A 25,892-nucleotide genomic window follows, 5' to 3' on the forward strand; every position below is an offset into this window, starting at 1 on the left:
CAGCACGGCTGTGGGCTTTGTTAGCAATAACTCAGCTTTGTTCTGCTATAGGAAATCCTTCCCTCCCTCCTGTGACCACAAAGGCAGCCCATCTACCTACCATTCAACACATACACAATAGAAGCCCACCTCTGGGAGAGCAGAGAGGAAAAGAAAGTATAAAGAATTTTTGGACCATGTTCACCTTGTCCGAGAGGAAACTGTCAGGGACTTTTCAACTCATGTCCTTCATTTTCTATTCTTTCTCCACCACAGAGCTTTTTAAGTCTTTTAAATCAGCAAGCTGACCTCAGCAGCCCCATTTTCACATGAAATAGTCTGGACATTTGTTCAAGAGCTCTGCATGTTTTGTAGAGGTTTCCATCAGAGCCCATCAAACATAACTTTGTTGAAGCCCTGTTGTGAAGGGGGTGTTGCTGATTGTATGAAAAGAAAGGCACTGAGGCACAGGAGCATTACAGGACTTTCCTGAGGTCTTTTGTCAGCTTGTTGACAGAACTAAAAATATAATCAGTCTGGCATCAATAGAAAACTCCCTTGACTTGTATTTGCTGGTTATGCAAACACCAGCAAGGAAACAATCAGGTTCAGTATTCTGAGATGCAAAGATAATGGTGTTGATGTATTGATTCAGCAAAGAACTCCAAGCCTCTGTGCTTAAGCTGTGTTTATGTTGAAGTTGAAGGCTGTGTTTATATTTTGAAGTAGCTCTGCAGTTGCCATCACTGCATTGCCTGATGAACTTTCCATCTTTCACTCCTTTGTGCAGGGAGCGCTTTGAGAGCTGGGGTGGGTGGTTCAATCCACTCCTCTCAGTGGGGGTAAAGCTCAGAGAAACAAAGGTTGTCAGTGTACTCTGGGTGTACTTTTAATGCCCAAAGCTCCTCCTGCCAGGTCAGCAGTGATGGGACAGAGCTTTGTGGGGCTTCCCTGGGCTTTTGCAGCTTATGCTGAGTTCAAGGCTGCTGTGGCCATTCATAGTTGGGATCTCAGCACTTGCCCAGATGTGCAGCCTGGAGACAGCTGTGCTGAGGAAGAGATGACAGTACAATGTGTGTAGCTGCTCATTCCTGCCTCCTGCCAGAGCTTCCTGCTGCATCCTGCTCCTGGCTCTGGTGTTCCCAGGAGCAATCCCAGCTCTCTCCACTCAGAATTAGGGGAGAGGTTTAAATAGCAGCTGGTTTATGCCCTTCTTAACATTGGCTGGCACAGGTGAGGGCTCAGCTGAGGTGATCCCAGCCAGGAGGGAGGATCCTGTCAGGCATGTTCAAGGTCTTCCAGAAAATCTGGGCCAGAGACAGACCTGAAATTTGACCTGTGCTGTCTCAAGGTAACCCCAAAAGATATTTTCAACCAACTGCTCTGTTATATCAAGGGTATTAGGGCTGCCATCATTGTCCCATTTAATTACAGAGGTTTTTTTGTGTTGACTTCAATGTGACTTCAATATCCTGTGGCTTTTTAACAGCTTTTATAGGATTTGCCATCTGTCTTACCAGCATCCTATAGTCACTTGCATTTTGTAGGGATGCATTTGCAGTTATTTATGTTGCTTTGGTGCAAAAGAGTTCCATAAGAAATGATTGGAAATAATAGCTCAATTTTCCAAAATACAGCAAAGAAACTAAAGCCATGTTGAAAAATGGATTTTGGTAATTGCTGCCAGCTTTTCAGCTCACTGTTCCCTGGTCTGTTTTGGAAAATGGACTAAGTGTTGTATATAATGCCCAGCTTGATGCGTTAACAGCATGAGTGGATGTGTGAAAGTTTTAAAGAAATAAATGTAAACATCACTTAGATGAGGCCAGAGCTGGAAGCAGAGAGGCTGGAGAGCAGACAGAGCACACAGGGGATGAGAGGGGGCTCAGGCTGACAACAGGTGAGAGCCAAGGCTGCAGCCACGTCTGACACAGCTGGGTGGGAAGTCCTTGCCAGACAAAGATGGGGAAATGCTTTAGCAGATGCACTTTGTATGTTTGGCAAATTAATTTTCCTGATTACTATTTATTTGGTGTAATCAGAAGTGTGTCTGTTCTTGCCTGAGGCTGGGAAGGAGTTTAAAAGCATTATTAGCGTAAGCTTAACAACACTTTCATCCTATACATAAATATTACCCTGTTTTCATGGATAAAAGCTCTCAATACTGCTTGAACACCGATTTCATTATGCCAGGAGTGAGGCTTTTTGGAAACTGCCTCCCAGATGATCTCTCACAGCTTTCCCAAGTTTTACAGATCCCATGACTGCTTAAGAATCCTATTGGGCAAGTTGTTAAGGACCTCCAGAGGCTTTGCAAGTTTAATTTCCGTGGCAAAACAAGGATGTTTGCTTATTATCTTCCAATTTAATTGTTGGCTCTTCCTAGCTGTGTGCTTGCATTGCCTCCCCTGCTCCTGTATTTTCTGCAGCCCAAGGTGCCAAGTGCTGGCTCTGATAAGCTGTCAGTGCTGCAGAGCTCTGCCCTGCCTGAGATCCTGAAAGGCTGATTTTGTTCTGAATGCAAATCTGTACAAAACAGCCCTGATTCTCCTGGGCACAACTCTCCATATCTCCTCCCAGGCACATGCTCAGATGGTGCTTGGGGAAAGGGGGGATGTTTTGTGTGGAGCTTGCTAATTATGAAACAGATTTCATCAGCCATCTTTGCAAATTGGCCTTAAAATTACCAGAACCCCAAAGTAGCATTAAAACTGCCTCATAACAGCAACAATGAATGAGCTTCAGTGCAGCAGGCAAGTGTGGAACACTCTGGGACATGTGCAGTGTGTGGGGTTTGTGGGAATCTGGAGCTAATAGTGGGGGTTTCATCCATACCCCATCTCAAAAGCAGAGATGATGGACAGGGGCTCGGAATTTTTGTGTAAGAGCCACGAAACAATTTAAAGTGCCTCTATTTCAATCACAGTCTCTTTAGGACTTTGCTGGGAAAAGCCATCCTCCAGTTTATTCATAGTCCTGACATTCATGCAAAAAAAATTGCTCTGCATATTTCTGTTTTCTTTTAAAACACCAGTTCTTTCTAAATGGTCATGACCTGCCATGGAGAAGCTGCTTTGATGCTTTGTTGTGCAGTCAGAGTCTTCCTTTAGGCTTGAAACAGGCACAGAGTGGTGCTCAGCTGTGCCATAGGCACGTAGGAATGTCGCTTTTATTCTGATTACCTTCCCTAAAAATAAAACCCAGTTATTTATTTAGTACAAAATGCTGCCCTATTTTTATAGCCAAAGATAAATTGCATTTCCAGAGGTTCTTGTTGTTTCTCTGAGTGTCTCCACACAATACCCCAAGTGCTGCAGGTTAGATTTGAAGGCAGGTGAGGAATGCCTGGGAATGGGGGAACACAGCCCAGCCCAAACCATCCAAGGGCTGCAGGTGGAGGTGTTCTGTTCCATGGTGCTGGGGGCTGGAAACCACTGCAGCCTCCTTTCTCTTCATTTAGGAGTCATTTTTTTAGACATTTTTTTAGTGTCTAAAAAATTTTAGTAATTTTTTTAGTGTCTGCCTGGCTTTTGTGGAGGGTCTCTCTGGATCCCAGCCTTCCCTTTTCTGAGCAGCAGGGACAACTGGGTTATTCCATGTTCTGTCAGTGGCTGAACAGCGCTAGTGCATGTTTTCTTTGTCTTTGGTGCTGAAAGAGGCCAGTTTGGATTGTCCTGACCCAGAAAAGGCAGCAGAGTGTTGGAGAGAGTAGAGTTTCTATTCAAACTTACTTACACAAAAATATCAGTGTTGCAGACATCTTTTATGAACAATCCTTTCTTTAGGATTTTTCCTCCTGAGAAGCTGAGAGGCCTCAGGAACAAAATGTAAACATTGATTATCTGCTGCTGTGGAATGCAACAGGTGCATCTGTGATTGGCCCATGTTGGCTGTTTTTAATTAATGGCCAATCACAGTCAGCTGGCTTGGACTCTCTGTCCGAGCCACAAACCTTTGTTATCATTCTTTGCTATTCTATTCCTAGCTAGCCTGCTGATGAAATCCTTTCTTCTATTCTTTTAGTACAGCTTGAATGTAATATATATCATAAAATAATAAATCAAGCCTTCTGAAACATGGAGTCAGATCCTCATCTCTTCCCTCATCCTCAGACCCCTGTGAACATGGTCACACATCAGAATCTCCCTCTTTGGCTCGTGGCCTTTTCCTGGGAGAAGGGTGATCTCTCCTTGGCTTTCCCCATTATCTTTTTTCAGACCATCTCCTGCTGGTTTCATCACAGGAAGGAGATGTCAGCAGCCATCCCTGGCTTTCTGAAGCTCTATTTAAAGAGCAGAGCTGCTTGGTCAGCCACCCTGCCCATCCCTGTGCTGAACCCGGAATCAGGGATGAGCCAGGGCAATCCCACAGATTTCCTCCTTGGCTGCTGTGGCTCTCCCACCTCCAGTTTCTGTGGGATGTCCAAACCAGGCTGTGCATGGTTTGAATTTAGGTCTATTTTAGTATTGAAATGCCCATTTAGAGTTATAATTTACTTCTGTCTTCCAAGAACAGAAGATGTTTGCTACCAACTGCTTCCTGTCCATCAGAACAAAATGTTTTTTTAAGTAGGGATAGGGTGGAGTATTTTTTGTTGTTTTTTGGAGCTTCTGGTTTAAGCTTTTTTTTTTCTTTCTTTCCAATATGTTTTTCAAGGAGATCATGTTCTTTGCTAGCTACATGTTGGGTTTTTGCTTTGAGGGAGGCGTTTCTCTCTTGAATTCCAGACCAAATATACCAAATTTTAGCACTTCATGGTGTTTAAACCATCAATAACTTCTACAGTTAAGCCGGAAACTGTACTCCTAATTTGCAAAACTGTGTTTGCATAATACAGCTACACATGCAAAATTATGTCTAATGTATTCATATTAGAATATATTAGAGTATAATATATGTATATTATATATGTACATATTATATATGTATGATATACATATATAAATGTGTATTCATGTGTATAAATATTTATATATGCATGCACACATATGATACAGGTATCATTAAGATTTCTTCTTCTAATTAGCATCAATTCACTGCCACTCCCTGAAAGTGGTAAATGTTTAATAAATGTGCCATCTCTTTTGTCCTTTTGCTACAAAAATGGATAGAATACAGAACCAGGCAGATTATTTTCTCCAGATTAACATAAACTTTACAGAAAGATTTTTTTTTTAGATTTTAAATGTTGTGTTTCACATCTTGAATTGGGTAGAATTTCACTTTATCTACTCAGATGCCCTTTCCCAAAGAGCTCTTGCAGAACTTGCAATTTCTCCACTGCCCCTGTGTGAACTGGGCCAGGTGGGAAGAACAAAAATAACTCACTCTTAATTTTAATTCTTTCTTCTGTCTGGTCTATCCAGGTTGCATCCATTATCTGCCTCTTGGGGGAGTGGGAATGAATTGTGGGGCTCTCCTACTGTTCACATCCTGACCTGCAGCACATTTCTGTGTCTCTAATGAAGTTTAGAGCTAATTTTCCTCTTGGGATTTCTCCCTTCAAGTCATGTTCTGAGTTCCTGGATGCAAAAGGAGGGCAGGGCCTGACATCCACAGCTGGGTGGGTGCTCTGGATCTGAACTTATCCTGCTCAAAAGAAGTTGAACAGGGTGCCTGCTTAATACATGGCATGAAAGTGCATTAGCAGTGTGCATTGGCAGGTCATCTGATCACACATGGTGAACCCTAAGGAAAAGCATTTAATCTAATTTTAGCCATAATTCAGAGTTGTCTGTGCTTGGAATGAGATGATAATTTTAAATAGGCATCAGTTCTATTTTAGTGTGGATTTTCTCAGTGCTCTTTCTTTTGTTTCTGGTTTTCTGGTGATTCTTTCCACTGCAGACAGGGCAGCTCCCCTGCCCTGTGAGGAACAGTTCAGGCACTGCAATGTGCTTTAGTCCTGTGTCCTGAGTGAGCCCTCCCTGCCAGTCCAGGTAAAGGATCTCTGTGTGTATCTCTGGCCATTCCTGAAATGTCACATTTCATTTATAAATTACTTTGGGAAAGGATTCCAGGAGTTCTAAAGAAATATGGAGGCAGCCCATCAGAGAGAAAGGGGATAAATAAAAGGGATCATGGTCTCCAAAGGGCTGAACAAGACTCATTCCTGTCAGAGGCACTGCAAAAGGCACAGTGAGATCAGTGCTTACAGGCAGAAACAATGCTCACTTGGATTCAGAGACCTATTGAATTCTTCATTACTTCCAGCCTTTAAATCAAGACAGGATCAATTCATAAACTGGGATATGTGGACTTGATGCAGATGTCCTTAGCCAGTGTCTTTAACAATTTATGCCAGAGACAATTACTTTCTTCTGCCTCTAAAAAGTGAATTATAAAATTAAGGTCATTCCACAGGACAGGGAGTTGCTGGGTTTTTTTATTTTTTAATTTTTCATCCCCTTCTGTGGTTAAGGCTTTGTTATCTGTGAGCTCTAGTCCCTTCATGGGGAAGTAATTTGTGTTTTCCACTGCTCCTGTGTAATCTGACTGATTCTGCATGACCTGGCTAAGGGTGTCATGTCCTATTAGAGGAGCGCAGACCAAAATACACGATCTTGGCTGTGGAAAATTTTCCTAAGGTGACTTTGTCACTTGTCACAAATGGAATCACAAAGTTTTGAGAAAAATGTGAAGTGGCTAGAGATGGAGTGGGAAGGGAGGATGTGTGACCATGACCTTTCATACTGATGTGGATTGCTAGTAGTTTAAGAAACTTTTGTTATGGAATAAACCAAATTTCCCAGGTTACAGCTCAGCCCTTGATTGCAAGGCTGGTGGTTGAGTGTGGGAGCATCAAGGGTGGGATGGTGGGGATGGACAGAGAGCAGAGATCTCTGAAACCAGGGCTTGGAACTTGGGGTTTATTGCACAGGGCCTGGGGGCAGGGCCCTGCTGGGAGCTGCCAAACACAGCTCAGAGCAGGCTGAGAGAAAAGTAAAGAGGGAAGGCAAGAGTGTGGTAAAGAGAGGATGAGAGAGCAAAGTTCCCATTACAATACCATAAATCTTCTTCTGTGCTGAATATTCTCATTCTCACTAACCAATCTAGTACAATATACAAATCCTATAACATTTGCATACAGCCTATAAGAATCACTACATTACCACACTGTGTTACATTTGAAACCCTAAAAACTCCTCTTTGGGCCCCTTCTGCCAAGCTGTAGGGTCTGCTCTGACCCTTGGGCCTGTCTGCAAGCAGAGGGTGTTGTTCCATCAAAAGGAGATTACCTTCAGCTGGCCACACCATTGTTTTCCAGGTGTTCAGTAACTGAGGGATCTCAAAGCTTGCTTTCATTTCAATCTCACTTACAGTTTCCATATTCTCAAAATCTTTTGCCAGACAATCATATTTATAAGGCTTTCCTGTTTGACCTTCCCCAACAGTTGAGCAACTTTAAATATTATTCTTCCCACCAGCAAAGTAAAATGCAGTCTGAGGAGCAGCAGCAAAGTGTCTTGTGGGCAAAGCTGATAATGCAAGCTGAGAGTGGAGCAGAGAGAGCAAAGCTTCCTTCCCTCAGCCCTCAGAGGGTATCTGGGGCTCCCAGCTGCCTGAGCCAGCCATGGACTGGCCAGTGCCTCTGTCTGGGTTTGTTTTGTGCAGCCCTGAGCAGTACAAGGCAGATGGGCAAGTTATTATTTCAGCTTTTTTTTACCTGTTTTTGTTTTTCTTTCCCCTTCTCTGCAGTACGTGGTCATTCCAACTCGCCGAGCAACCGCAGTGGCCTTGCAGAGTTTCACTTCACACCTCCTGGGAGATGCTGGCAGTCCTTATCTCATTGGATTTGTAAGTGCTCACAGCAGGCTCTGGCAGGGATTGCTCTGGTTTCCAAACTGCTCCTCTGAAATGCCAGGTTAGGTCCTGCTGGGAAGGAAGGCCTGTGTTTGTCAGCAGAATGGGAAGTGCTGCAGAGCCGTGCCACTTCCTTTACCTGGTTGGGTTGTTGTGAGCTGCAGCTCAAGCCAGGGGGGACTACCTGGGTGTGGGAAATAAACTACCACATCTTGGTAGCCTGAGGTGTTTCCAGCTCTGGAAAGAGAGAGGGTTCTTGCTGTGGTGTGGACATGGGGCCCAGAGAAATTAGGCTGGAAGAGTCTTGTGTATGTTTAGCTGTTAACTGGCCTCAGAAACCAAATATCTGTTTATGGGCAGCAAGACACAGCTGTACCTGCTTTGTGTGACAGTAAATCACAGAACCACAGAATATTCTGGGCTGGAAGGAGCTGACAAGGATCATCCAGCCCAGCTCCTGGCCCTGCACAGACACACCAACAATCCCACCCTGGGCATCCCTGAGAGCAGTGTCCAAACTCTCCTGAGCTCTGGCAGCCCTGGGGCCGTGGCCATGCCCTGGGGAGCCTGGGCAGTGCCCAAACAGGGGTTTGGTTGTGTTCCTTCCTGGGGTGCTCACTTTGGGTTCCTTTCTGTGACTGCTGCAGTGGCTGGCCTTGGTCTGACTGAGGATCTCCCTTCCCATGCCACCCTTGTCCTGCTGCAGAACAGAACAAGAGACCCAGCTCCAAAATCTGCCACTCAGAGAACATTCACAGTTGGAAATAAAAGGCCTGGGAAATGTAATGAGGAAAAGAAATCTGGATATACTGGGGAAATGTCTTTTTCCTTCAGCTTGATGCATGGAGTTGCAGAGATCACAGATCATCATTTATAAAATACAGTAGCTCCCACAGAAATCCATGTGTGACCTTGTTCCTGGTGTGTTGAAAGTGCTGCTTCCAGGGATGTAACTGGGATCTCCACTGGTCCCATCTCCTGAGAGACAGGACTTTGATGTGCTCCTCCAGCTCACACACAGCTGCTGGGGGCTGTGGGGCTTTTTTATTTTTTACAACCATCATTGCTCATCTATTCATCCTGCAGACACCAGTGTGTGCAGCTACACATATTTATTTATATATACTTAATTTTGTGAGTATATCTGTTTAAATATACATCAATGTTTACTTTTGAGTGGCAGTGCTGTGGCTGCTCTGCAGCTCTCTGAAGCACACAGGAAAAGGCAGATAGAGATAAGAGTGAGAAGACCAAAGAAATGAGAAATCTCTCAAGAGAATAAAAATGCTCAATTTAGCTTAACTCTTTATTTACTTCAATGTTCTGGGCACCTGGGGAGAAACAATCTTATTTTAGAAGTTATTTGAAGGTGGCAAGAAGAAAGGAATTGCAGGAGAGGCTGCTTCATGCAGAGCATGATGTGGGGAGTGTGGGAGAGGAGAAGGATTCAGGCAGGGCTGGGGCAGGCCAGGCTGCCTCAGGTGACTGCTGCATGTTCAGCCTTTCCCTTACAGAAGAGGGATGTCCAAGAGGAATTCCCAGGGCCCTGAATGATTGCAATTATTCTTGAAAGTTGCCTGGGGCTCTTTGATGTCATGGATTAAAAATAAAAGGTCTTTGGTTGTAGAAATAATGTGCCTTGCCCTCCTGGTATTCAGAGATCAAGCAAGTTGTGAGTTAAGGATTTCTGGCTGAAATATGTATAGCCTCAATTTAATAGCTGCAAATTAGGCTTTCTTTAGATTGAGAAAATATTTGTTACTATTTTAAATTATTTCTGAATTATTGGTTATTATTTTTGAATTATTTTCCTTTTCTAATGCTGTAATTGTCGGGCAGTTGTGATTTGGGAGGAGGTGAGGCAGGCCCAAGGCTCTGTGCAGAGGAGGAGGAGTGAAGCCCTCATGCCATGAAGGGAGCCAGCATCCCTTTGTGCAGCTCTTTTCTGGCTGGGCTGATTCATCCTCCCTCTGCTACCAGGGCTGAAAGGTCAGCTCCAGCTCCACATAACACAGAAAACAAATACTATTTAAAGTGAAAGGACAGCCAACTTCTGCACCACAGCTAAGGCAGGCACTGCCCCTGGGTGTTACAAAGCACAGGAACTGTCCAGCTGCAGTGCAGGATGGAGAAACCCCCTGCAGCACTGAGCCCCAGCTGGGCAGGCTGCAGAAGGGGCCCAGATTCTGACCAGGGTTTTCAGGGCAGTCTGTGAGGGCTGAGGAACCTGCTCCTTCTGGATTTAGGGAAATTTGGGATCCTAATTCCCACAGTTCTGGGAATCCCCACCCTGAGGGCATCAGCTCCCACTGCTGTGGCTCCAGACCTTCACAAGGCAGACCAGGAGCAGGGATGGGTTTTGAAGGAGAGCAGCAGAAGGCCCTGGAGGTGTCCAGGGAATGACTGGATGTGGCACTCAGTGCTCTGCTCTGGTTTACAAGGTGATATTTAATCACATGTTGGACTTGACCATCTCAGGGATCTTTTCCAACCTTAATGATTCTGTGAGCTGCAGTAACAGGCAGGCTCAGGATGGGTGAAACTCAACCTCCTGATCCCCTGGGTTCACCTGGGATCTGCTGTGTCTGCCAACTGCTCACAGAATTCCCTGGAGTTCCCTCACTAAATGAGCAGTGCTTTGATCAAACATGGCTGGAATCCTACATGCTTTTGGTGAGTTTATAGTGAGATTCCCTCCAGCAATGCTCTTAATAAAGAACCTTTGTCCTTGTAGGACCGAGCTGTGGCAGGCAGTTATCTCTGCTGGATACCAATAAATGTGGTATTGATCTTAAAATCCCTGTATACAACACAGAAGGTGCTGATCAGCCTCAGGTGTGCAGTTGCTGCTGTGCTCTGTGGTGTGTCCTGGAGCTCAGGGTCACACTCAGACTTTCTGTCACTTCACCCATTCCAAATCTTGCACTGCAGCTCCTTAAACCACCCAAAGCAGCAAATACACATTAGTGCTTAAAAGCTAAGTGGCAGGGAGCACATATGTGTGGCTATTTTTCATGTCTCTTTAAATATTGATAACTTTTATTGTGATAAAAAGGCTTCAGATTGACTTACAAAGGAGTTATGCAAATACAGCTTTAGGGTGGCAGCTGCAATTTGCATAAAGCTTCACTACATGGCAAGCTCTGAGATCATTTACTGTAAATCAGCACTGCCTGCTCATTTCCAAATAGGAATAGACATTGCTGCAGAAGTTCAGTAGATGAGACAGCTTTGATTCCTAGAGAGCTGTAACTTTTTTCAGGATTTTGTGTTAACCAACCTGTAGTTTAAAGAACTCCTTTTTAACACCTCCAGAGTCACCCCACACTTTATTCTTGAGGCAGCAGGTGAGAAATCTCACCTGCTCAGTGCATTGCACCCAAATGTGTGTAGTACTTTTCTGTCTCTGACCACTCCCACGATTGCTGGAGCACAGAAGTGTTAAGGGAAATACCCCAAATCCCACCATTAATGTTGAATATCCTATAAAGGTCTTCACCTGCTGCCGAGGCAGCATTTCAGGCTCAGAAGAGCAAGTGGAGGGAGGTGGCAGCAGCAGGTGGTGAAATAATTAGCTCTTGTCAGGCTGCTTCACAACTCAGCTCTTTGTATCACTAATTCTGGTTTGATCTTGGTTGCCCTTTAAAATAAAACAACTGTAAGTCCATGCTCCTGTGTCCATCTGTGCACAGGCATGAACCTGTTTCACTGCTCAGGGTTTGCATCATCCTTCCTGTATCCCCCTGTACTTTCTGACTGCTCTTCTGCTTCTGGAAATCTGAATGCAGGCAGAAGGAGGGTTTTATTTCAAGGCTGTGGCTTGGGTCTTCCTTCCTTCCTTCCTCCCTTCCTCCCTTCCTCCCTTCCTCCCTTCCTTCCTCCCTTCCTCCCTTCCTCCCTTCCTTCCTCCCTTCCTTCCCTTCCTTCCCTTCCCTCCCTTCCTTCCCTCCCTCCCTCCCTTCCTTTCTTTCTTTCTCTTCCACATTTGTGAGCACTTTGCTCTTCCACCCTTGCCAGTGATGCCAGCAGGACCTGCTGCAGGCAGTGCTGTCCCTGTGTGCCAGGCAGGTGGGCACACACTGCCCTCACTGCCCTGCTGCTGGTTTGTTCAACTCCTTCTCATCCCCTCTGTGCAGCTGTTCAGAGCATCTGAGGATGAAAACCAGTCAGTATCTCCTTGTCACCCAGCCACATCAGCCTGTGAGAGGATGTTCTGAAGTGCCAGAGCTCCTCCAGGAGCACCTTGGATGGACCAGCACTGCTCTCTGGACTCCTCTGATGGTGGCTCCATCTCTCCTGCCCTCTTGGGCTGTTCCAGTTTCACTGGAGGGACACCACCTCCAGCCTTGGCACCTTCACTTTTCTCCTTCCCCAGCTTTCCTCTGAGCAGGTTGATAAACCTAATGAGCTATTTAAGCAGCAAGAATAGTAATGACCTTCCTTTAGCAAGTAGTTAGCAGAGCAGTGTTAATTATCCCTGGTGCAGAGTATCAGGGCAAGCAGATCAGAATTTCATTAGGGGCAAGGCAAGGAAAACTGTGGTAAATGCAGCAATTAAGATACTTTTTAATGAAAGTTATACCTGGAGGTGCAGATTTCACAGGGTCTTGGCCCAGTTTGAAACAGCCTTTTTGTTGATTTGGTTTGAAGGTGTTTACCTCACCAAGTATATCTGTGTGGAAAGTAGCTCTATGTATAAAACACTTGCCTGCCTGAGAGAGTAGAATTCATGTATTATGGTTTAAAATTCATATTTTATGGCTTAAAATGCTATGGCTGCTTCAGAGTAGGACATGCTTACTCTGGAAGGACACTTTTCCCAGCTTAGTTTGCTAGACTAGAACAGACCTCAGCCCACTGGCAGTCAAATCCACTTCTGTCTGACTTAAAAACAGGGTATAGCAATGAAGTGGGTGGTTGGGATGTGAGCTGCAGTCTGGGTGTTCTGTCCCTGGCTGACCCATGCAGCCATTCCTCACACATGGCCCATTAGCTGCCTGCTGGGGGTTGCACAGCTCAAGGTCAAGGAGGCAGCAGTGTCCTGAAACAAAAATGCAAAATACTGCCCTGCTGTGACATTGACATTCTTCAAAAAAAATCCTTTCTCCCAGGGTTTTTCTCCTGGGAAGCTGAGAAGCCTCAGAGAAAAAAAACAAACAAACAATTTTTATCTCATTTGCTTCTCCTGTGTTGTCCTCACATGTGGAATGTGTTTGGAGATTGTTTACCAACAGATGATTGTTTGTGTTGTGGTGGGAGTTGTTTTCACTCTTTGGCCAATCAGGGCCAAGCTGTGTTGACTCTGGAAAGAGTCAGGAGTTTTCATTATTTTATCTTTATAGTATTCAGCAAGTATCCTTTCTGTATTCTTTAGTATATTCAGTATAGTATCTTTAATACAACTTAGTATCATAAAGTAATAAATTAGCCTTCTGAGAACATGGAATCAGATTCATCATTCCTGTGTTTGTTGTGACATTTCCCAGCAAATGCAACATCCTGCCATCCCTCTCTGGTTCATGGAGCATCAGGAGATATCCCACTGCTGAGGATGGAACTTGTTGCCTTTTGCAGCTTGTTCTAATATAGTGTACATGAGTCTGTATGAGCATCATCTCCCATCACCTGATAGAGCTGGTAGATGAATTGTGATACACCTTTATGGTTTTTATTGTTCCTTCTGTCCCAAGTCTCAGCTGCCTGACAGGTGTGGTGTGACCCTGATGGCAGCACTCCTCCTGCAGAGACCTCTCCCCACGTTCATGCTTGTGTTGTTCATGCTCTCACTGTGGTGGGTAAAATGGGACTTGGCCTTGCTGGTCTGAACATCCCCTGTGCTTGCCAGGGAAATGATGTGAGGGTGAGAACCTCTAGCCCCTCCTCCTTATTACCTGCTTCTTCAAGCAGTAACTTTAAGTTGAAGATTTCTCTGGTCCTTAGTAATTAAAAGCCTTTTTCATAGTGCACTGAAAGGCCAAATTTTTGACATAGCTGTCAGCTGCAAAAGAAGAGGAGAATTAAGCACCTGGAGACCAGTCCTCATGGGATTGATCTCCTCATTGCACCGAGCTAACAAGCTTCCCACTTCTGATGAGTCAGGAACAGATAAAGTTTAAGTCTGTTAATAAAATACCAAATGACTTTCCATCTCTAAAATGCTCTGTACCCAGGGTTCACAGCCTGCTTTGGTGTTTTTTCAGAGTTCTGTGCATCTGTCATGTTCATGACTTTGTTAGATGTTCAGGTTCTCAGTATTTTTGATAAATGTTTAATGTAGGTGAAAGTATCTCAGTAGAGAAAGCCCAGAAATCCAAAGGAGGTCATTGTTGCACTCGAGTATTTCAAGCTCTGTCTCATCTGCTCTGTCACTCCTCTGTGCACTGAAAACCTCCTTGAATAAACATTTTCTTTGAGCTGCCAAGGCTCCTGCACTCTCCCAGGATGGGCAGATTTCATGGTGCTGAGCACCTTTCAGAATGTATCCAGATTCTCTTCAACACAAGGATTCCCTTTGCTTTTGTGGGATATGCAGACAGGGAAGGGGCCCGTGCAGCCAGGAGAGGTGGGGATGGGGATTCTGCTGAAGGTTCTGTGCCCCACTCCTGTTTCTGCACGGGAATGGGCACCCCCATCCATCCCTACACATCCACTGCCTGGCTCACCGAGTTCCTTCACATTCCCCATGCAATGAGGCACCTCTGGCTGGGCTCAGAGAAAGGCTGGTCTCAACTTACAAAATCCAGTTACTGAGGAAAAGAGACTTTCAACCCTCTCAGGGCAAATGGGGCAGATATTGCTCTGATGTACCAAATCCATGTCCTGGCACAGCAAGCAGCATCCCTATGGAGTATCTGAATTTACTGTAGCCTTTTTCAAGGCAGCACCATATATTCAATGCAGCCTGGTCATCCTGGGAGGGGGAAAATATCATTAAAAAAAGAGGTTTACTTCCTCTTATTATAAAGTGTTCCTCATGCCATTTAATGCAGTATAAACTCTTCTGCTCCCCCAGGCCCAGCAAATTGTTTACTTTATAAAATCCCTCCTTTTTGCTTTCTCAGCTTCATTTTCATTCATAGTCCATTTTTTTAGAAAATTAAAGAAACCTTTCATATTCACTCTGACTTGAGAGTGGGTGGATCTCAAACCACTGTGGGGTTACAGGGAATACTGTGTTAGGGAACTGTACTGAAATGATCAGCCAGGGAGAACCTGGCTCGTATCAAACTGGTAATCATGAAAATCAGATATTTGTGCCAGAAAGACTCTGTTATGTAGCAGGATTTGTGCCCAAGTGGCAACATCAGAAACTTAGAGAAGCCAACTGCAGAGGAATTGAGATATTGACTCAGCAACAAGAGAGGAGGAAATGAAACAGTGATTTTGGAGATGTTGTTACCATTACACTGTGTAATTAATAAACCACTTAATTTACCCACCCAGACTGTTCAGGAGAGACAGAGCATGGAATCCAGATGCCACCTTGGGCTCCAGCCCACCTTGGCACCTCTGTCTCCATGGCCTGCAGCCTGTTCCAAAGCACACACCACTCCTCCCAAGACAGCAATGAAGTTTCCCTTTGTTCCCCTGCTGTCTCCTGCACTCAGATGGAGACACAGGTGGGGATTTGGGGCTGGGATGTGCCCACTGCAGCTGCACTGCTGCTTCTCCAGAAAGCAGGAGCTGTCTGCAGCTGGACTCCATCCAGCTGAGCACACACTGTCCTGTTCTGCTGGGAAAGAGCCTCAAGCTGGGTTTATTCAGCAAAGTCATTCCTCTTGCTCTGAGCTCTGTGCTGCACAGCCAGGGAGGAGATGTGAATTTCACAGCTAGGCTGGTTGTTGGGAAGGATGAAAGTTTGACAAGAAAGTCTCACAGATATGTGTGCTTAGCATAAAGATTTTTAAATGTAGAGTCTGAAGAAGGAATAGAGATGGAAGCAAGTTTTCATATAGAAGAAAAGAATTGCTGAGCCAGTCTCACTGGATAACCAAGGAGGCAAAGGGTGTGTGAGTTAGAAGGGTTTTTATGACTTAGAGCAAAGGATAAACCCACCTCAAACAAGAAGATGTTTTTACCAAGCAGAAAGAGAGCACAGGCCAACAAGCCTGCCCATGTTGCAAGCAGAAAAAAGTCTCAGAATTTTCCACTGCAAGAAAACTGAAAAACAACTTCTGTCTTAAACTGTGATGTACTGACTGTTAGTGATTGGAGAACAGTGACATGAATATGGTAATTACAGTAGCTATGATAGGCTAGAGATAAAAGTTAAGGTACAGATTGGTTCTGCTGTATTGAGATGCTCAGCAAAGAAAAGTATAGAATGCATTGTAACCAAAACCCAAGTCTATAATGCATTGTAACCTAAACTCAGGGTCTCCAGGCCTCCCTGCAGCTGGAGCTGACAGCTGTGGGCACAGCTCTGTCACCCACAACCTGCACTGCTGTAACACGTTGGATACAATAAACTGCATTTTCACTGCATCTCTCATTCAGGCTCTTACAGCTGTTATCAAAGACTTGTGATTAGACTGCAGAGCAGCAACAGGACTTCCCTCTTGATTTTCCACCCCCACGTTCTGCAGAGATGTTTTGAAGCTTTTTGGCAGCTCCCAGCTGGAGGAACAAAGGAAGGAATCCCACACACGACTGCGTGCTGCAGGGCTGGCACCGGCCACGTGCAGCCCCCGCAGTTTGTTACTCATCTTAGAGAGAAGACACCAGAAATTATGCTTGGTTGGGTCCTGCCAAATCACAGTTGGCCAGCTCAGGATGCTGTCATGGCAAGGAAAACCCAAAACTGGCAGTACAGAGAGAGCAGAGCATTTGGCAAACGGTGTGTCATTCTTGGAGCCTGGGCCTGTAATTATGCCCTGTGTCCTCTTGAGAGGAGATGCCAAAGTTCCAGCTTTAGCAGGTGGTTTGGAACAAACTGACAGGGAGCAGTGACTGCTAACAGCAAAAATCTATACATAAAAAATATATTTTATATATATATAATAATATATATATATAAATATGGACCTGGTAAAATCCTAGAGTTTAGAGATGAAGACACTGGGGAGTGAATTATTTGGAACCTGGGTGAGGAAGCCCAGCAGGCTTGGTGGAAAGAATTATATCTTGAAAGGGAGGAAAGGCATTTTTTTCTAAACTGTGCATTTGCAGAATGTGTTTGGTTAAAAATGAAAAATACAGCAGATTTAATAATAACATGATTTGTTGCTAGAAAAGGTCAAGACAATTTGTTGCATTAGAAGGGAAGGTGTGAGACAAACTGCACTGGGAGATTTATCTTTTGGAGACTTTACACTTTCAAAGCTGTTTTTAGCCTAGAATGTCATGCCATCCATGGAGAAAGCAATCAGAACCACATGCATGGCTTTTCTTCCTCTGCTGCTGACTTACCATGTCAATTTATCAAGTGATTTATTATCTGGTCCTTTTAGAGAATAATTGTATCCATTCCCCAAAATGAAAAGTGCTTTAGGATGTCTAGATTTCTGTTTTAGAATATTCTCAATTCTGGCTATTGCAGCCTGACAGAGACATTGACTCGATGCCAAACTCTGGTTCATAATGAAGAGTAAGGGAAATGTTTGGAATTAAGATGTGTGGATACAAAAGGGAATTAATGACCAGCTGATGTCCCTGAATGCAGAGCACATTCTGCTACTTTCCTGTGGTGCATCCTTGTCACATTCAAGTCTTGTTGCTGTTTTTAATAAATCTCTCTGACTAATGGTCACTTTATTTTCCTTGAGTCTCGCATCAGAATTGTTTGCAACACTCTTTTGTTTTTCTTCATGTGTTTTACACTGTGAATGAAGTTATTTTTGAGAGGACTAGAACTCTTCTATATCCCAAGCACTGAAATGTTCTCCTCATCCTTTCTAGGGCAGGGAATGAAACAGAGAAATGAGGCTAAAACCCTTCAATTCTTTATGTATCTAAAACACACCCACTGTTCTTTGGAACCCCACGAGCATCATCCTCCTGGCACCTTCTGTTGGTCAGGCATCTCCTCACTCACATTTACCTCCCAGGTCACTGCAGAGTGTGAGCTGGTGATTTCTCCTGCATGTGACAGTTCTTCTTTTCACTGTCAAGATTTAAGCCTTGGATGTCAGAACTTGCTTGTAGGTTGTGTTTGACTCCAACTTTTCCATTACCAGTGGCAGTTTTGGAGTTGCTGCACAAGCTTTGACTATTTCTGGAGCTGATTTGTGTGTGTGCACAGCAGCAGGATTTTTTGTTCCAAATTCCCTGCAGTCTTTTGGTATAAATTAGTGTTTCTCCCCCAACAAAAGGTCATGGATAAAAACAGAGCTGGACATTTAAATACCCAATGCCTTGAGACCCACCCCAACTGCTGCTGCCTCTCTGTTGGATTTGTGGAGAGTAAAATTGTTTGCTGGGCAGTAAATATTAAAATGTGGAAGTTTTAGCTACAGATATGCATTACATTTTAGTGAGTTCTAGCAAAAGCTTTTCGTAACAAAGTAAATAGTGCTGTTGTATGTCTCTGCTCCTTTGTGTAGGTGTAAATAATTTGTGTTTACTTTCATGTAATGATGCTTTTTGGTTGTCAGAAGGTGCAGATTGCCTTGATCCATAAATTTGGTGGTGTGCAGTGCCAGCACAGCCCCATGTCTGAGCCTGGGACAGAGCCATGTCTTGCACACAATTACACTTCAAGCTTTAGAGGTTGGAAGAAGGAATGAGCCCCATATACCTCAGACATGGGCACAAAGCCCCCAGGTTCCAATTATTTTTCTCCAAATCAGATGGGATCTGGTTTGTTTTTTTTGTTTTTGTTTTTTTTTTTTTTTTCTTTGGAAAACATTCCCCCCTTCCCACTCAGTACACAGAAATGGAATTTAATACCTCCCTTTGCTGAAAGGCAGATCAGGTGTGGGAGTGAGCAGGACTTGACAGGAATTGCAGAAGATTGATCGGTGCCTCACCCCCTGAGCAGCCCCAGCAGGGCCCCGCTGGCTCCCCTGGGTGCAGCAAGGTCAGACACCCACAGATGCTGTCACTGACACTGCCTGGAGAGCATGGAAAGGGCTGTGGGAATAATGTTAGATCAGGCCAGAAGAGTGACAGCCAGAGGAGAGCCCCTGCCAAGGCTCAGTGTCACAGACATCTTTTATGAAAAATCCTTTCTTTAGCATTTTTCCTCCTGAGAAGCTGAGAGGCCTCAGGAACAAAATGTAGACATTGATTATCTGCTGCTGTGGAATGCAACAGGTGCATCTGGGATTAGTCTATGTTAGTTGTTTCTAATTAATGGCTAATCACAGTGAGCTGGCTTGGACTTTTTGTCCAACACACAAGCCTTTGTTATAATTTTTTCTTTTCTATTATTAGCTAGCTTTCTGAGGAAATCTTTTCTTCTATTATTTTAATATAGTTTTAATATAATATATATCATAAAATAATAAATCAGCCTTCTGAAACATGGAGTCAGATCCTCATCTCTTCCCTCATCCTCAGACCCCTGTGAACACTGTCACACCTCAGAGCAGAAATTGCCCAGGCTCCAGTGTGGAAAGCTGAAGGGTGTGAGGGACATTCAGCTTGCACTGAACACACTGTTCCATTTTAAAGCTCACACATGTTTGGTGGGTGGTTGTTTCAGGAATCCTGTTCCCTTCACTCTCATGGTGTCTCTTTTTCATCTGAGTGATTCATTTTTCTTCTCCTCTCTCGCAGATCTCCGACCTGATACGACAAAGCACAAAGGAGTCCCCAGTGTGGGAGTTCCTCAGCCTGGGTTATGCTCTCATGCTCTGCCCCTTCGTGGTTGTCCTGGGAGGGATGTTCTTCCTGGCCACAGCCCTCTTCTTCCTCAGTGACCGAGCCAAAGCTGAGCAACAGTGAGTAGCCTGGCCATTGCCAACGGGGAGGCACCACAGCCTGTTTGCTCTCTTGAACCTTATGCTTGTACTCTTCCCCTGGCTTTGGCCCTTCCAGGTAAAGGATGTTGGGTTGTGTGTTCAGAACCTGGGCTCAGCAGAGTGCATGAGGCTGCACGAAGCACAGGGGCTTGGGTCATGCTGGCTGGGCATCCTTTACACGCTTCTGCTCTGGCGGATCTCAGTTGTTGGCCACGTGGCTCAGAGGGGAGCACAGGCCCCTCACAGCCTTGCCTGAGCATGTCACAGCCCAGGCTGTCCATGGTGAGGGGCTGCTGGGTGCTGGAACTGGTGGAGTGTGAGGTCAGGAGCAGGAGCTGCTCCCCAGAGCTTGGTCAAGGCTGCACCCACCTGCCTCCATCCCCAGAGCCCCACTCACCTCCTCTGACAGCCAAGAACATGAGGCAAGGAGGCAGCAAGCTGTGTGTGGGGACATGTGCACTCAAGGGTTGCTATGATAAAGAGTCTTTCCCAGTCCCTTCTTGCAGCTTCATGAAAGAAAAGCAACTGTTTTTCAGTAAAGAAACCGATTCGGATCATCTCACGGTTGGCAACTACAGTAATTCAGAAGACGCTTCCACATGACATACAAACTTCTGGGGTTAGTCTCTTTCTCATCATTGTTGAAAAATAAGAGTTACTATGTGTAATGTCATGCTGAATATGTGGGTAGGTGACTAGTCTGCTGTTGGCTGTAAGTTGCCTTTGCTTTTCCCCCGCTGGGGAATGGGAGCCTTGATTTACCTTAAGGAGAAGGGCCCTGGAATATCACTCCAGGTGTAGCAGAGGTGGAAGAAAAATTAGGTGCTTGGAGTTGACATAAGTGTGGGAACAGTTTGGGTGATACTTTCTGGCTCACACTGTCTTATCAGATGGATGAAAGAGATTTGGAAGCAGTGCCACAGATGGTGCTGTGGCCCTGCAAGTGCAGTTCCACCCTCCTTTTACCAGCATACATAAATACCAAAGAAAGGAGAAGTTCCTCTATTTTTATTTCTTAAACATTGTGTAAAAACAAGACCCCATGTCATAAGCCTGGGAAGTCCTACAGAGTTGAACTTCAGTGTGGCTTTGGGGACATCATATCCTGGTTTTGCCAGGATGTGTGTGCCTGGTTTGTTATCTGCATACAAGGGTCTTAAATGGCAGGAAGGGAAGTCGGAGATTAGGTGTTAGGAAGGACTTCCTAAGGGAAAACAGAGGTAAATCCTACAGCAGATGATTTGGGTAAGACATGAAAGCTTTCCCTTGTTTCTGATGGTCTCCCTGGCATGGCATGGGGCAGGAAGGTGGGATCTGCTCTCCAGCCCTGTTTTGTGCCTGTGCTGTGCTTGTGCACATCAGCTGCACATGCCAGTCCAGGCAGTGACCACCTGGAGACATGGCAAGGTGAACAGAAGTTTCTGGGTGCTCAGGGTGGGTTTTTTGCTGCAAGGAACCAAAAGTCCTACTTGGTGTCAGTGCAGCAGATGAAACCCCCTCTGTAGCATTTTCCTTTGCTCAGGGTGCTCACCTGATTATAGGAAAGCTTCAGGGCTTGTCTTTCCTGTGTTCAGAGAGGAGAGTGCTCATTCCACTTCTAGCTGTGGTGGTTTGTGTCCCTTTGCATCACACGTGCTGCCAGTGTGGCATGATGACACCTCAGGTGGTGAAGGAGGGGCTCAGGATTCAGACAGTGATGAGTCCCAGGTCACTCCATTTTTCAGCACGTCAAGCCCACCTGGACCTTTCTGCTGAGCAGGGCACTGTGGTATCCAGCTGTTCTCAGCTCCAGTGCAGATCTCAAGGAATTGGCTTTGGTTCACTCAGGGGACACCACAGGTCTCAGGCTGGGCACCAGCTGGGTGACTCTGCTGGGCTGCCAGCACTGCTGTGTCCCCCAGCTTTCACAGCACTGTTAGTGTGGGAGGGAGATCACATCCACACCTCTAATGGCTCCTGCACTAAAGGGGTTTTTCCTCTGTTGCTGTCTGCCCTTAGCAGCTTTGGTTGTACTCTGTCCACATCCAGAGCAACCAGCCTCTCAAACAGCCACTGCTCCATTCTTAGAAGAAAAACATTCAGGTTTCAAATCTGGTTTTGTTTCTCTTTCAGCATCATTCCCTTTCCTGACTCACATCTGTTTATGAATTTTTTATTAGTCAGTCACAGGTATTTTGTGTTGCAAACTGGGGAGAACAAGTGTCATAAATAATGGTTAACAAAATAATTTCCCAGCAGTGACTCTTAGGAAGGCTGCTCTTTCCGGGGTGTGCCCACTCCTATGTTAAAAATACACTGTGGCATCCTGCAATGAGATTCCTGGAGTGCAGCTTCACTCACGTTGTGAGAAGTGAGAGTGGAGTAAGAGAGAAGTAAAGCTGGGGACTGTGCAGGGACCCTTGTGCAGCAGGGTCTGTGCTGCCAACCAGGCCCTGTCTGCCCCCTCCAGCAGCTTCAGTGGCTCCTCAGAATTCATGGGGCAGGATTTATTTGTTAGCATCTCCGTGCTTGCCTGTGAGAGGAAAGGTAACAGCATTTTGCTATTAGTGGATAAAAACCCCAGATGCACCATCCAGCTCCCACCTGTCAGTCCATCTGCCCTTGGCATCACACACCTTTGGCAGGGGCTGCTCTCTGCCCAGCCAGCCCTCCCCTCCATCCCACCTATTACAGAGGAATTGCTATTTCAGGCTGCCTTGTTTTCCCTGAGCAGCCAGCCCTGCTGCTCAGACAACAGGAGCTGGGAGCTGGCTCTGCCAAAAGAAATCAATTAACCTGCGGGAGCGGCGTCCCACGCCAGGGACTGGAGCCATCCATCACTGCCAGGCCGGGGCACAGGGCACTGCCACCCCCCTGCAGTGACCCAGCAGAGAGCAGAGCGGTGCCACTCTGCTCTCACAGCCATGGAGGCTGAGCTGTCCCTGCTGGAGCTGCCACACTCCTGTGAAATGTCCTTCAGGGATTTATTGCTGGGATTTCTGACTTTGTTTGTTTCTTTGTGTAACCGTCTCTGGGCATCTGCTTAGGAATAATTTCATCTTCCAGGCAGGGCAGATACCAGGATAGCAACTCTTTCCTGTAAAGCTTCCTCCAGTTTCCACCCTGCTTCCTTTCCAAACAAGAATTTCCAGGCTTTCACACTACTTTTATCATTGCCACAATTCCTGGCATATTTTGTATTTTTTTTAGCACAGGAATTCCAGTCAACAAAGCTGCTCACAAAACACAAATGAAAAAAATTCTTTCCATAGAAATTCTTTTTTTAAAACAAAATTCTTTTATTACCATTTTCATGCTGCTTCAGAAGTCTGACATCTTTAAGAGGCTTTTAGAAAATGTAGTACTAGCAGAGAACAGGATAGCACATCACTCTGTGCTAATAATCCAATCATTTTGGGGACTAGTTCTGTAGCACAAATTTAATCCCACCATTCCAAAGTGATAAGAAAGAGAAAACAGTTAAGAATGGGTTCTGTAAGTGTCTTCGGCACTAGCAATGATAAATACTTCAATTGTTTGTTAAACCACTCAAGTACAATTCCTTCTGTGATATCTCTTGACTATGTTGTTGTTTCCTTCCTGCTCTGCACCTCTGCAGAGGAGATTTAAAGCAGTTGCATTTCATTTCCAAACATCAGCACTCTGAACTGTAATTCTCTTACCTGCTTGAGGGATATTGGTGACACCCAAGCTAGATTTTACTCTCTGGAAGACAATAGAGTCTTGCCATGGCAGAGCCCTGTGGAGTGGATCAGAAATCTGATAATTGCACTTTCATCCTCAAGCTCCAGCCCAGGTACCTGTGCAGCCCTGCCAAGGAGCCATTCCCAAGGCTGGGAGCAGTCCAGGTTCTTCAGGCCATGGAATTCAACACCCAGCACTGCTGAGGGCTGTCTGTCCATCCCTTCCTCACTCACAGTGTGCAGCACTGGGACAAACAAAGCTTCACCCTGCAGGGCTGCAGGAGAAAAGCCCACATTGGTTATTTGATAGAAGCTCCATCAATAATTAGCCAAAATGTGCTGTGTTTCAATTAGAAAAAGGGATTCGAAAAAGTCCCTTTCCCAAGCTGTGACAGATTTTGGGTACCAGGGATATAAATCACCATAATTAGTGTGTAGCAGGGTCCTTTCCTGGGCAGTGAGTGCAGTGATCCTGCAGCCCTGTCCCCAGCCATGGCCACTCCCAGCTGCTGCTGAGGGAAAACCAAATTCATCTGGATCCTTCCAGAAAAATCACCCTGAAAAAATATCCCAGGTGTGGGATACTCTACTCAAAGGATTCTGTTGTTTTAACTTATTGTTTGTTTGGGTTGTTTTTTTTAAACTCAACCCCTGGTTTTACACCTGGAAACTTTAGATTTTCTGGTTTTTTTCCAGAGGTATGAAAAGATGCTTAGGATGGGTGTCCAGGTTTTGCACCGGCTCAGTCCCTCTGTGCATGATAGAGTCTGGTATTTTTGCCAAGGACACAGCAATGCAGATCAGGCAGCAGGATGCAACTGCAGAGTGGATGCTGGTGCAGCCAGAGCAGGAACAAACACTGCACTGCTGCAGATATTGAGAACAAAGGAATTCCAGTCTTTAACCAGTGACCACTCAGCACCTGAGAGCCTGCAACCAGAATCGTTCACCCCTTTGTTTGCATAATAAGAATCAGGTTATTTAAACAACTCAAGGTATTTCTTTTCTTCTAAAATGAAAATTAAACATTTAATAAGAAAAAAAAAATACTCATAACACCTTTGATCTGATGTGGAAGCTCTTGCTGAGTAGAAGTGCTGGTGGACATTTAATTTTAAAATCAGTGTGTACAAACACTAGGAAAAAATCCTCTTTACAGAGGAGATAGCAAAATCCACAAAAAGAACCATCCCTAGTCCAGACACTTCTGCTGTCTTAAACATGGCACATCTTCAAATTGCATTACAGGAAAAATGAGAATAATCCATTTTCAGGCTCTTTCTTCTGCCTCCTATCAGGCTTATTTTTAGCCTTTTGCAGAACTGGATATAAAATTATCTCCCAGTTCCCCTATTGCAGCAATTTGAAAGTGTCTGACCTTATTTTTGCTTTGCAGATTCTATTATGTGGGACAGGGAAAGGACTCACAGAGTTGTCAAACCTCCCTGTCTCTCATTTTCCTGTGGCAGCAGCTGGGGACAGCAGGGACCCCCAGGTGACCTGGTGTTGTTGCCATTGACCATTTCCCAGGTATTGAGGGGGCAGCTGGCTGGTGCTGAGTGTGCTCCATTCTGGTGCTTTGCATTGCCAAAAAAAACATTCCTTGTCTGAAATTGCTGGAGCTGCATCACAGAGGGTTTTATGGGATGCTGGACACTTATTTTAGAGAGATGTGTCAGTGCTGCATTGAGACAGAGTTTGGATTTGAGGATTTCAGGAGCTGCAGGTGGATTTTAACAACTCCCAAAAAGGGAGTTTTGAGAACAGTTTGCTCACTGCTGATACCCAGCTGCTTATGGGGAGGAATATCATTGCTTCATTTGTTTTGACTTTACAAAAGAGCAATAATTAAACATTTCCTACAGTGGGAGAAACTCACAATGCTTTTTTAGCCCAGATAAGACATTGTTGGCCTTTGAAGCCACATGAATTTACAGCAAAAAGCCTGGATTAAATGCAGAGGGTCTGTGGTGATGGAAGGAGAGAGGCAAGGAGTGAGTTTGAGTATCTGACGGTGGCATGATAACAACTCACAGACTGCAGATGAACAAGATTAGACTGTTAGATGGTTTATATGGAATCTGTGGTAAGAATATGAAGGAGAGAGGTGGTGAAAATGTAAGAGGTTCTGTTATTGGTTGGAAAAGCTCCTTGTAGAGCTGTTGGTTTCTCACCTGCTTACTGGCCATGTTTGTAACTCCATAAACAGCTAGCAAAACCAAGAATGTAACAACTGGGAACTTGAATTTTAAATGCTGCTGCAGTTGGGAGCTGCTGGTGTCATGCAGATGGAAAATATTCTCATACAGAGCAATTGCTGATTTGTTGTGCCACTTCAGCCGGCCTGTGGATTTCCTGCAGGTCAGGCAGGGAGGTGGCAAAGGCCACTGTGGGTTCTCACAGGCAGTCTGAGCTCAGCTGTGCTCCTGACAGGGGGTTTGCAATGCTCTGTCAGAGTTCACGTTGGCAGCAGGAGCTTTGCTTTAGCCCAGCAGAAGGATGGGGGAGCTGCTGCTGCTCTGGG

At 45.1% G+C, this 25,892-nt stretch overlaps 1 protein-coding gene across 3 annotated transcripts in view; it reads left to right on the top strand.

Moving 5' to 3' along the window:
* Window positions 1-25,892, top strand: part of LOC102065484 (sphingosine-1-phosphate transporter SPNS2) — a 137,132-nt gene that overhangs the window by 98,661 nt on the left and 12,579 nt on the right. For 2 of the 3 annotated variants that reach the window (XR_001333201.3, XR_001333200.3), the window contains 3 exons: window positions 7,678-7,776; window positions 19,501-19,664; window positions 20,222-20,304. Coding sequence is in view for 1 of the 3 variants with exons in the window: in XM_005494186.4 (XP_005494243.1) it covers window positions 7,678-7,776; window positions 19,501-19,664 (263 nt within the window). In the remaining 2 variants the exon portion in view is untranslated. The remainder of the gene's footprint in view (window positions 1-7,677; window positions 7,777-19,500; window positions 19,665-20,221; window positions 20,305-25,892) is intronic. The other variant, XM_005494186.4, reaches the window with a different exon arrangement.

The sequence above is a fragment of the Zonotrichia albicollis genome, chromosome 22 (genome assembly GCF_047830755.1).
Source record: "Zonotrichia albicollis isolate bZonAlb1 chromosome 22, bZonAlb1.hap1, whole genome shotgun sequence".
NCBI lineage: Eukaryota > Metazoa > Chordata > Aves > Passeriformes > Passerellidae > Zonotrichia > Zonotrichia albicollis.